Source organism: Tigriopus californicus, chromosome 10 (assembly GCF_007210705.1).
Source record: "Tigriopus californicus strain San Diego chromosome 10, Tcal_SD_v2.1, whole genome shotgun sequence".
Lineage (NCBI taxonomy): Eukaryota > Metazoa > Arthropoda > Copepoda > Harpacticoida > Harpacticidae > Tigriopus > Tigriopus californicus.
This window is the reverse complement of record NC_081449.1, coordinates 220,969-234,123: the sequence shown is the minus strand read 5'-3', so window position 1 is coordinate 234,123 and position 13,155 is coordinate 220,969. Positions and strand designations below refer to the sequence as shown.

At 42.2% G+C, this 13,155-nt stretch overlaps 2 protein-coding genes across 2 annotated transcripts in view; one reads left to right on the top strand and one right to left on the bottom strand.

Annotated features, from left to right (window-relative positions):
- LOC131888750 (uncharacterized) overlaps positions 1-13,155 on the bottom strand; it is a 41,792-nt gene that overhangs the window by 10,177 nt on the left and 18,460 nt on the right. Inside the window, exon 2 of the mRNA XM_059237676.1 lies at positions 10,797-11,192. Within this exon, the coding sequence (XP_059093659.1) occupies positions 10,797-11,176 (380 nt within the window). The 5' untranslated portion in view covers positions 11,177-11,192. The remainder of the gene's footprint in view (positions 1-10,796; positions 11,193-13,155) is intronic.
- On the top strand, positions 8,006-9,602 carry LOC131888751 (uncharacterized oxidoreductase TM_0325-like). The gene is made up of 4 exons (XM_059237677.1): positions 8,006-8,711; positions 8,857-9,039; positions 9,119-9,290; positions 9,366-9,602. Exons 1-4 carry the CDS (start codon positions 8,456-8,458, stop codon positions 9,529-9,531), a joined length of 777 nt encoding a protein of 258 aa, XP_059093660.1. The 5' UTR covers positions 8,006-8,455; the 3' UTR covers positions 9,532-9,602.

Here is a 13,155-nt window from a genome sequence, read left to right as displayed (position 1 = left end):
CGGGCCTGGGATCTAACCAAGGGTAGCCCAATGGAAATCGTTAACATTACGCTGCTGCCGGCTGCTGGCAAGGGAGCTTGAATGAAAACTTCCAAATAGAGAAGTGGCTTTACAGTTGCAAGCATTTCATCCCTGCACAGATCTAGAGAGCTCCATGTCTTGAATTGCGCTTTAAGCTATTTGAAAATGCACCTCGAAACTGTTACAAAATGCATACATGTTGGATGAGAGGGTGATATGATTCCCATCCTCCAACAACTTTGAGCCAGAATTAGAGCCAGAAAATGATTGTCGGAATAAGGAATTGTGTGGGATGTCTGTTTGAGAGGAAATAAGACCAATGGGATTCTGGTGGCTGCTGCTAGGCTTGAAGTCCATTTTCCGCCGTTTAAGTTCAAATCGTTCAAACAATGGGTTCAAGCGCAAGCACAGACGTTTCTCACTTCTGAAGTTCTCTTTTCCTTTCACTTGAGAACCCTTTCAAGGTCTGTGTGCAATTGAAAAGAAATGGACAGGAAGAGCGCCATCAAGTTTAACTGGTTGAATATATATTTGTTCTTTCACAGAGTGTACGTACATACACTGCATACGTACATATGAGCTTTGGTTCACTGGGTCCTTGTTATGTCTTTGTTCACGGTTGGACCATTTTTTGACAGTCGCATCTTAGTCAGGAAATTGCTTTTGGTCGATTCCAAATGGATACTTGGTTCTCCCCGGGTGGAAACTGTGCTGCCTCCCTAGGTTAGATACTCAAGAAGCCATGCTAGGCCATAACTTGGATCGTTCCATTTCAGAGCCAAGATTCCCAACAAAGAGCTTCAGATCTAAATATGAAATCAAATCTAGGTAGGACCTGGCTGGCTTCGAGGAGTGAATCTCGTTTATTTGTGTTCCACGTGCCATTCATTCAGGTTCTGGGTTCGATTTGGAACTGAAGAGAACTCGACGTTCCTGGCCAAGCAAAGAGAGAATGTATGATATCAAACAACTCTTCCGCGGCTTTTTCCTTGTCGATGAAATTAAAAATTGACCCTACTCGAAGGTGCCAGAAGTAGGCACTCCATCTTGGATCAAGGGTGATTGGGAAAATCTTGGGATTCTCATCACATTTTCAATCTCGTATTGGGCCAGCCAGTGGGAACAAAAGCGTATGCTAAAAAGGTCATGCCTTTTAAAGTCACTTGTAAACAAAGCGATGGCTTCTGGGCTACCGCATTGCTCAAACATAAAGGAGTTGAAATACTCGTAGTTTGAAGGGATGGTAGGCAGGGTAAGCTCGGTTAATTCTTTTTCGTCGATTGATGAGGTCTCGCCAACTTTATTTATTTTGCTACAAGGAAACCCTGGGACAACCAGTCACCTGAAATTAAAGGTTGGGAGCAATTTGAAAGTTTGCTCGTTGGGATGTACCCCTTTGTGAAGCCAGACAACCCCCGTGGCTCATCCACACAAACGATTTTAGTTGCTTTTTGATTTTTCCATTGTGTAATGAAAACCCAAAATAGAACAGTAGAAATGTATATCACCCGCAATAGATGCTTCTGACCCATGAGGAACTAATCTAAGCCTTCTAATCGTCTTTTCTCGCTAGTTCATTCCAAGTCAACATGTTTTTGATTATCATCATTAGCATATGCCAAGAATGACTCTCCAAGGAGGCCACCCAGATTCATGCTGTTCCGACCGTGATTGTTTGTTGTTCTCGGTTTCCAACTTATGTAGTGTTTCCCATCCTACCCCTAAAAGTCAGACTAAGGCTGTGTACGACGAGTTTGTGGCACTCTATATTCCAGTCATGGTCAGACCACAGATTTGGAGTGTGGGGCCCACAAGAGACCCGAAATAACTAACTAGTCCCTCTCTCTCTCACTCTCTCCCTGTATCCACTCTACGGCACATCCTTGTGCCCAAGTGGAGGAAGTCGAAATGCGTTCCTTTCCACTTCATGAACCGCTTCAATGGATAATGATGATGATGATGATGATGATGATGATGATGATGATGATGATGATGATGATGATGATGATGATGATGATGATGATGATGATGATGATGATGATTGATGATGATGATTGATGATGATGCAGTAAGTCGAGTAAGCAGATAATTCATACATCTGGTGTGTTCCGCTTTTGGTATCATTCATTTTTAAAGTCTGTTGGTTTTTGGTGGCCAGCCCATTTCTAACTTGTCAACAAGGTTGGGTAGAGGACCAGTTTTTTTTCCCGTCTTCGAAACTTTTACCCTTTCATTACCGAGTTTGTTCAGGCTAACTAGATCGTGCGTGCTTTCTGTTTTGATCCCCAAAATAAAGTTTACCCTGCCACAACCCGGCAACAACACAAGAGCACGTTGACTTGGAACATTTGGGCGATGCTGGAGGGAGGGGTGCTTCTCTACGAGACGGACGTCAAAGAGACAGGAATGATCGTGGTTAACAATACATCTCGTGTGCATATGTACATGCGTCAAGTAGTCAAGTAGCGTACGTACGTAGACCCGACTTGAATCTCGTTAGCTCACCAGGCAGCCTTTCATCATGCGTAAGGTATAAACAATGCCCGGGCGAGCAACTCTAAGCGGAATCAAGATCATTACGAGGCCACCAAGACCAATTGCTAGTGAGTGAGTGAGTGAGTCTCCACACAGGAGGGAACTCTTTCGTGCGTTTGCTTTTTGATATTCATGTGTATTTTGAGATGCAGGTATGGCATGATGCATAAACAGATTAGGGTTGGCAGCGAACTGCTCGGTCACTTTCTCGCTACTCCGTTTGGCAGCAGGTACTACGTAAGTGTTGGTTGAACTTGCAATGTTTGCGCAACGTACAACACAACAGTGCATATGAGGAGAAAGAAGGAGGTTAAATTCTATTCACACTGGCTTAAGCAAAGTCTTATGCAAACCATCAGAGCCTTACTCAAGCTTTGGAAGTTGTCCCGGCTCTTTCAATTTATTTGACTTTTCAAAGACTGCATTACCCCTACACGCACTTGTTGGGAATTTTGAAACACGTAAAGAAAAGTAATGATTTCAACTGCTTGACTGAACATCAAGAAGGGATGGCATTCATTTGCATTGGAAGAGGGAATCGTACCAGCAAATCAGCCATACTTTAGTCTGGAATTGAATTTCAAGAAGACATCAGGGTGCGGGCCAACCAAAAAAATAGCTCTAGAACTCTGTGAATTATGTAAGTGGTCGATCTGAATTTCGAAAGTCGAAATTTGAAGATATTTTCAGCGATCCGAGAAACTTAGCGTTGAACTTTTGTTCCTGACTCTGCTGATGAATTTTTCGTTCAAAAGTGCCATTGCTAAAGCCTAGAGACCTGAGGAACGTTTCTTTCCTTCTCATGCATGAACTGGCACTAGAAGCAAATTAGCATGAGGAAAGTCGACGACGTATCAATCGCAAATTAAATTATGCAGTGTTGGCGAAAATGGAACGAGGCTAGGTCATGGAATCTTGCAATAAAGCCGGCTGAATGGCACTTAAGAAGGGATAGTCCTTCTGTAGCCTTGGTTGAGCCGCTTACATTATAAACTACAAGCGTGAAAATAGGGTAGAATCATAATACTGTTCATCCGCCTTTGAAATACGTTGTTGAAGCGGAGTTTTTTGCTTACCGTATGGAGATCATGCTCCCTTCCCCGATTGAAAAAGTATGTTTGAAGGATGAACTATTCTGGGACAGTTAGTAATTCAATTCTATAAGTTTGAAGAACTTTGCATTTGCCTACTGATTAGATTAAATTACGTAGGTTCTTATTTTCGTGCTCTTTCCTAGACTATTTTAGGGGTTTATCTGTCACCCAAATTGTGCATTCCTATATCTATATCCCACGGACTTGGATGTCATGGGTAACTTTTGATTTTTTTCAGCCAATAGTAATGAATATCTTCGAAATCGATCTTTTATTGAACTTCCCTTGAAGGTTGTCATTTCAATACGGAAAGCAATGTTAAACAGTTCAGAAATGGCTGATTGGATTTGAAGAGCCATTTATTGGATCGACTCACACATCTCCGGCGGCCAATCTGAGCTGTTCCGAGTTCATTTTGACCTCCATCTGATTTTGGCGATTCCCTCTTTCTTTTTTTCATTTGTTTTGATCTGCTCTGCGTTTTTGGCAACTTGGCGTGTGAAGTGGTGGGTCAGTGAGTCAATGAGTAATCAACTTACTCGAGTTACACCAGTCCCATGCCAGCAAAAAAAAATGCCTCAGTAGCAGGCGTGTGATGGGATTGTAATTGAAACTACGAGCACTTTTAACTACGCAATCGCAATTACACTTAAAGCCAGTGAATGTATACTCAACTGGAATTTACGATTTTGATTAACAAAGTACCATTGCAATTTCTATTCTAACTGGATTCATAACATAGATTTGTACATGAAGAGGCTGACACACTTTTCTTCGTCTTGTCAATATTTTGAGTCAGTTTTAGGCCAAGGATTGGCATATTTGTCAAATGGGTGGGAAAATTGAATAATAATTCAGTTCATTGTTACAAATCACGACCGAACATCGCATTATTATCGCTCTTTTAATGCATCTGAATGAAATATCAGTGTAGTTGTGATTAAATGCATTTCAGCCAGAATCGACACAGATCTGCTGAGCAAATTAGGAATGTTTTCGAATCTCCCGCCTAAACGATTCTGACTCGCGAGCCATGACTCGCTTATCTGATGAAGGATGAATACGCCAACTCTTCAAACCACGAGAGTCCTACATCCTCCTGAAACATCTCCATCCAGTGATTCCATGTATCTTTAAGAACTTCAACCTTGGTGTCGGACCAATCCAACTCGTTTGCCCGGATCTCGGTAAAAAATCAAAGTCTCATCTGAGAATCAATCCACTTTCAAAGTGGGCTCATGGTTAGGCCCACTAATAGAAAAGGTGCTTTATTCTGACGACTTATTAGACCACATTGAGTTCCAATTCTGGCTTCCAGAATACTGTGAGTCAAGATTAATGAGCCTTTACCGTGTCATGCCACCACAAGGTATGATAAATGACGCTCACGAATCGAAAGAGAGAGAGAGAGAGAGAGAGAGTAGCACGTAGTGCATTCTCGCCTATCTGTGCGTAGAAGCTGGATTTGTTCCAAAAATGTATTGTACGTACGTACATAGGTATGCTCCTGACGGGTTTGTACCATTAGGATTGATCTGATCACTGATTCTTTGACTAAAGAGATGGACGAATCGCATGAGCCTATTTCCATACAAGTGCACATTATACTACATGACACACTATAGTACGGGAGTCTTCAGCAGATGGAATAAAGGCTGTCGATTTTGACCTTGAATGAGCAACCTATGTGCAACTTGAAATTCCGTCATATTTGTTTGTTCTGCCAAGATCACCTTCAAGTACATCATAAAGGGACTAGAGCGGTAGTTAGAGGCTCGCTCCCACGATCCATGGGTTGATGGGAAATGATCAGGAAAATGCGAGGCCACGCGATTTAATTACCTGTTTCAATGGATTATCACAACCCAGATACTCCTCATCATCAGCAGCAACTCTAATTTGTGCTAATAGGAATTTGAACAAACGGCAATGGAGGACAATTGTTCATTTTTAGAGTATCCCTAGTGCAGTACATGCAGTGACATGTTTTTACCCTTTGGTTGGCGTTGGGTAGCTTTGTTGACTCACAATAGCATCCTGCCATTTTTCTTGTTTGTACTACTACTGTACGGTCAATGTCTTGACAAACTCAAATTTCACATGTGTCTACTTCTCCTGACCTGAATCGAGTCTTAAAAGGTTAACTCAATGTGACAGGAAAATTTCGATGTTGACTTATGGATTCGACTAGAGTTTCCACGAGTTTATATGCCTTCATAAATGTGTGTGTCGTCATAAATGACGACCTATCTTTTGTTTTTCGTGAACCTCGGATTGAAAACAAAACCGGAGAACACCCTCGGGAGGACATTCACTATTATGGTCAGTTCTGGTTCGAATCTAAATCCAACACACTGGAAAGTCGCAGAAATTTCGGAGAGACACAGTTTTGTTGGGACATTGCCAAAATGTAAATTGTCTACAAATATCCATAAACAATGGTGCTCAGTGCACACTACAAGAGGGCATACACCTGGCATATTTGAGACAACAGCAACTTGCTAATCGTTCAAGAAATTGATATAAAAAGACGAACAACTTCGTGACAATAATGTTTTTATTACTGTCAGGAAGTAATACAATCTCTCTGTCAAAGCCGATGAGGGTTTTACGCCACCTGGTTTATGATTTCATCAATTGATTAATGGAACTGTGATAATTTTTTGTTTTTATGTCGGGCATATTTCTTTACTTTGACTCTACAATATCAATATAAATTCATCCTTTGGGAGCTTTGAAGACATGCCCAATCGATTCAACCACGCGAAAATCAATGAGGTAATAGGTATTCGGTGTCATAATAAGCCTAACCTGATCTGGGATATCCTATGAGGAAGACCTTTTCAAGTTTGATTTCAAACCAGGGCTAACTCCGACGCTTTCTTTGCAAGTATCTTTATTGGAAATGAAGGACAAAAGATGCATTTTTCCGACACTAGGGAACTGCAGTAGGAATAAATGGCACGAACAAAGGCGAAAGGACGGACCTCTTTGCATTGATCCAAAAAAAATAAAAGTGAGCTCGTTTACTCTCAAATAGTGAGGTTTTGATTCGCTCTGCTAACTAGCTTGCTTGGGGCTGGTGTTAGTGTCATAAATAACAAACATATTACAAGATACGAATCAAAGAGAACATGTTGGGTTAATTGTTGAGGTAAATCTGGCTATTGATGATGTGGCCAAGAGATGAACAAGGGAAACGTATGAAATATGGACATAAGGAACACAGATTGAATTTTAGACCCCGTCTGTTTAGGGAGTTAGTCAACCCTTAATAAAGAACAGTACTGGACTGACAAATGCTCAGTTTCGTTCTCATCGACCTTTCCCAAGGCATTTTCTCAAGGTGCAAATCCACACCCACGGGCTGAGATCATCAATTAGTTTAGTGACAACTTTGATAGGAAAACAGGCCATAGGGATAATCACTCTTACTCTTAGCGTCACCGATTTCATCTCGTGCCCTCTTCTACCGAATGTCATAATTAAGGATGTGCAAAAGGTGCAGATGTTTCTTTTGCATAATTGGCTTTTTCAGTTGTAGGCAAATTTGATGTGTTTGATCTCATTCGCACTTTTATTTGCATTATCAACAATTTTTGACCAAAAATGAATTGATGTCTTACAACAAGCAAAGCAAGACTCCATATTGAGTTGTCAAGCTCGCCTTCTCAAGAATTTATCTATGTCCCACAGAACTTTGTTTTGACAATTTTTTTCCTCTGATTTGTTTGGGGTCTTACATTTGCACATGTGCCTCTACATCTTCTGGGGAAAATTGACAAAGCAACCTCCTCTTTTGCTCAAACTGCAGAACACAGCATTCGTGCAAAGTAATAGTTCTCATGACCATCTCTTAAAAGTGATTTTAATATCAATGTGGAGCATTTAGGCAAGCTGCGGTACTGGTATTGGTAAAGCATCCGCCTTCCAATATGCCAATCCTGGTTCAAACCCAGGCTAGCTAAGTCCAAGCTTCTTTGCAATATTTAATTGCAGTCTAAGTTGCTGCCTTAACATTTTAAATACTTTTAAATAAATTAATAAGCTCTCCAAGCAAGAGAGCAGCCATCTGACTCCGAACAAACAAACAAATGTGGGGCATTTTTCTGTAGTTTTTTTTTTTTTTTGAAATTTTGCCTTCCAATTTTGCAGATGAATTGCCCAATGTATAACTTCCCCCAAAATTGTCGGAAATAGCACTGACAAGATACTATGAGGCATAGATTAACATCCTGCCAAGTAGTAAGCCAGAGTTTGACAAACCAGTTGAAGGTTTTGCTCCTTTGTTGGGCCTGTGTTGCGGTTTTTAATCCTTTGCACCCCTTGTGATTTCAACAAGCATTTGCATTTTGAAGGTTATATGGCCTGTTTCTTTGCATTATCGACAATTTCTTTTAACGCAGTTTTATTTGCATAATTGGCCACATCTATGTGCACTTTTTGCACATCCTTAGTCATAATGCTGGCAGTTCAAATAGTATTGCCACTTGAACAATGGCTTGTAGTGCCGGAGAAACAAAAAGCCTGTGTCTCTCGATTGTAAATGCAAAAAGGTGTTCGAAAGAGTTTATCTCTTGAAAATTTTCGTTGCTACATCATTAGATACGAATAAGAAGTCAAGTTTACTAGTTCAACCTTATTTCTCAGCTCACCTCACCAGAATCATCGGCCTTTTTTTTGCGCGACAAACACTTGTTCCCAAACTTTGGACTTGTTAACTTACATTTCGCGTTTCCGTTTCTTGGCAACTGGGTCGTTTTTTCACTTCCCCCTGCATTTGAAATTACATTTCCATAGTTGTGATGAATACTTCAAACTTCAAGGGTAAAGTGATCCTGATCACGGGCGCCAGTTCCGGCATTGGCGCCGGAACGGCTAAGCATTTCGCGGCTTTGGGCGCCAAATTGGTTCTGATCGCGAGAAACGAGGCCAAGTTGCAAGAAACTGCCAGCGAATGCCGAACTGCCGGGGCTGAGAACGTGCTTGTCTCACCCCACGATCTGGGCATCGCCGAGGAGTGCGTCAAAGCCGTGGAGAATACGGTGTCCCATTTTGGAGGTCAGAGACGTTCGTAGGAGCTTTCCTATCGTGTGGCAAACCTTCTGACATTCACTTCGGTTTTTGGTCAAACGATGAACCGACTTTTTGGTCACAATGTGTGGAATCGCAGTCTAAATTTTTAATTGATACGATTTTCTTTTAGGTTTGGATGTCCTGGTGAACTCTGCAGGGATGTTGGTGAAAGGCGATACGGCCTCTGGATCCATTGAGGATTTTGACAAGTGCATGAACCTCAACGCCAGATCAGCCTTCATTCTGAGTCAAGCCGCCATTCCGCACCTCATGAAGACCAAGGGCAATATTGTTCACATTTCCAGTGTTTGTGGTGAGGCATTGATTGAAAACCAGTGTTCCTTCTAGATTCTGGGGGATGAAAGCATCCCTGAATTGAATCTGAATCTTAGGTTTGCGGCCTTTTCCCGGTGTGCTAGCTTATTGTATGAGTAAAGCTGCCCTGGATCAACTGGTGCGCTCGAGTGCTCTGGAATTGGCCCCGCAAGGGGTCCGAGTGAACGCGGTCAATCCCGGTGTGATCCTCACCGAGATCCACAAACAGGTGGGCATGAACGATGTTGAGTAAGTAACCAACCTGACCTGATCGTTCAGAAACGACTGGGGGCCCAAAATACTCTGCATGGCATATTTGCACAGATTGGCGATTTTCGTGGAGCGAATCCAGAAGTCCCATGCTTTGGGTCGTGTAGGAACGGTGGATGAGGTGGCCAAAGCCGTGGCCTATTTGGCCTCCGAGGATGCCTCCTTCGTCACGGGCGTCACGTTTTCTATTGACGGAGGTCGCAACATTATGTCCGTCTAAGGGTCGATCGATAATCAATGGTCGAAGCAAAATGAATCATGCTTGCCCAAACTCATGACCAAAGTTATTTTGTTTTCTTTGCAATTCATTAGCGAGATATTTCTTAATGGCCTTCAATTGGGTCTCTTAGTACCTCTTGTTTACAACATCAAGATCCAATCAGACTCAAAATTTATGAGTGGCCAAAGAACACTCTACGCACAAGCTAAGTTAGTACTTGAAGTTTGAAACACAATCAAAACAATGGAACGACTAGACTGAGAAGTTAGGAAAGCTTTCTCATTCTATCAATTAGCGTTTGTAGGGAAGAAACCGCAACAAAGTGTGATAAGTATCTCGGGGATCGTTGTTGTTGATTGAATTGGTTATCGAAACCTTGGAGAAACAATGGCTAGCTTGTATCTGGAGGTATGGATGAAGGAAAATGTTTCTCTAAAGGAAGGAGGTTTATCAGCCTGCTGAGGACGATCTCCAAGGCTGATTGAAGAGAACGTGTCAGGAGACCACAATGGCCACGAACTTTTTAATGGGACCAAGAAGAACTGTCTGGCAAAGTCGCTAATCTGAAGATTTGAAACTTGACTCCAAATTGTGAAAGTGTGGAAAGTTACCATCGAGGGGGGAAATGGGGAGACATAAAGCTTGAATGGGAAATAAAATACGAAAATCACCCGGAGCTCCCCGGCTGGCTAGCCAACCCAAGCGTCAGTTTTTCATTAAACCGGGTTATTTCTGTACGTATCAAGGTAGTTAAATCCCCAATGTCATGAAAAGCCCCCACCAAGAGCGCCTCACCTCGGGTGTTGGCAACGGATCCGAGATTTCGCCTGGTCTCACCTCCGAGCTGAGAATTAAAATGTCGGACTTTAGGGCCTCGTCAAGGAAATCCCAGAGCATTGATTCTTAGTGCCTCCTTACTTTTCGACTCCAATTCAGACACAGAGACAGCCTCTGCCAATTGGGAAGGTAGGAGTTGAGATTCTGTAATTTGGTTCCATGTTCTTAAGGCTCCTGAGATCCCTTCTCGTATAAAGTTGGCGCCACTCGTTGCGCGTGCAACCTGTTCTCCCTTGGGCTGTGGCAAACGTTGATTGACATTTTAATTGAAATTTCTCGCAGGGTCTTGGTCATTTTCCCCTGACGACTTGACTGCCTTGTTTTCAGACAGCCTTGTTCTCCATCTCCGTTTCTCCTTTTTTTGCGTTTCCCATCAATGGTTTTTGTTTACCCTCCTTTTTCCTTTCCCGATATTTTGCCGATCTTACTTGTAGTTTTCCTTGGTGATGTAGGACACGTTGCGGAGCTGACAGAGATGACAAATTCGGATGTATCGCTCGAAGGACATGAGCATTGTCGAGTACACAGAGCTCATCATGGCCATGTGCACAATGGGCACCACCCAGGGCACCAATCGACGGTAGAGGTGGTCGGCATAAAAGTCCCAGAGATTGGGGAAGCCGTAGAGGAGGGCACACCCGCAGCACACCAACAAATCGTACACGGCCAACACCTTGAGCAGGTTGTGAAAGATCGAATGGCGTTTTTTCAACATGAGAATGCTCAGGGCTGCCAGGTTGACCACCACGCCCGCACCTGCCAAACCCACCACGGTATAGCCGAATGCCTCTTTGACATGTTTGGTCATGTCGTTCTCCAAAAGCCTGCAATGAAATCACGAGATCCGTTGATTGACATACTCTTGGGGCATTTAACACGTGAGACGTCAGGGAATCCACAAGTTAGCAACACGAGCGACAATCCATGCTATCGAATGAATTGCAGACCCGCTATGCCTTTTAATATCGGTTTTTCTCAAGTGTGATCAAGCCTAACTTAAGCGCAGCAGTTGCTTATTCTATCCTCGGGCGCATTCCCAACTAAACACCATTAATCTCTAATCCATTACGTTCTGCTCTCTCAAAGCCTCTTGGAAGGTTGGACGTGGAAAATGGAGGGGGACAAAAATCCGATAATCTGCGTATGGAATCAATCCTCTTAAAAACGGTCCAAAAAAACAGAGAAAAAGATAAATATCTGCCGGTACGGTACAAGTCTTTTTGACTGTCACTGATACTTCTTGCGCTCAAAGTCTTTTGAAAAACGCGTTGAAAGGTCGCTTTTGACAAGCAAATGCGGGTAAAAACCACTACTAATGAGCCGGACTGGAAAATTGTGGGATCGTGTCGGGTTGGCTAAGGGCATCCATTTATTAGTGCATTGATACAATATTCAACCCCGAATGGGATAAGATTGAAATGTATATCAATATCGTAAAAATTACCTGACCCAATGAGAAACAATCTCGTAATAAAGATTTAAAAATATATATATCAAAATCAAACAGCCAAATGTCAACTCCATACCAATTCTCAGTGGCTAATCAGGGAAACTGTGTTACCTCACTACTATAATTTATTTTGGTCATGGCCAATCGTTAGTGAACTCAAAATCAATTGACAAAAAAGTTCCAAAGATCAAAACATTTACACTACACAAGAGGCAAATTCGCAATCAGTTATATCCTATTTATGCCAAAATTTACCCTTATCAAACAGAGCCCGCGTTTTGGGTGAATCAAAGAATACTATCTACATAATTCTCTAACTCCATGGACGTCTAAAATGTGGACATTGGAAGACCGACTACTTGGCTGTCAAAACAGTATAAGCCGATATGGGATCTGTTCCCTTGAGACTGTCCATCAATGGATTGGGTTGCTTTGGCAATGTCGCGAACGCACGTCCAAGATCCACGTAAGTCTAGACATTAATGGCCGTTCTAATTTTTCTCTCAGTGAGTTTGGACCTCGTTTGGCGACCATCAAAATCATTATTGATAATTTTATTCTTAATCAAAATGTCATCTGCCTGAGGGTGTACATCAAATGCTATATGTGGTCCATAAAACACAAAACGACATAGATTTCATAGATTTTCATGACCTTGGGCGAAACATATGAGTGTCGATAAAATATGTATTCATTACAAGACCTATTTATACAAAACCTATTCAGCAAAACGACATGGTGGTAAAAATTAACAGTTTCCTATGCCATTCAGTGCATTTGATGGGCTAACAATCCATTTCCATGTCACACAGAAGCAATTATTAACAACGTACACCACACCACACCACGTACGTATGAGACGGCTCTGTTCCAGTTTTGAGCTTTTTTTCACTGGCAAACCGTGGAAAGTAAGTAAGTAGCTTTTGTCATTCGCCAAAAGTGAAACAAACGACGTGGAAGTAATGTTCTGAGGAATCTCCTTGGGCTCAAGACTTCTTTGAAGTAAAAATGCGGTGGTTTTGGGCACTGACAGACAAACCTGGCGGCCACATGACAATGAATGTTACTCATGAAATAGCTGTCTCTGTTGTGGGCCAAAATAACTCATGATTTCAGACTCAATAGCCGGCCAGCCCATTACCACCTTTGCCGACCTTTAATAATATATGNTATATTTGCTTGCACTTGACAGGCTGATTCATAAATTGGCTTCGACGACTATGGTCGCTCACAGCGTCTATGACTAAAAGCAAAGAGTCAAGCAGAACTGAGAACCATGGAAGCTATTGTATACGACAATCAAATCCCCTGCTTGCCAAACTTTTCCAGAGAAAAAG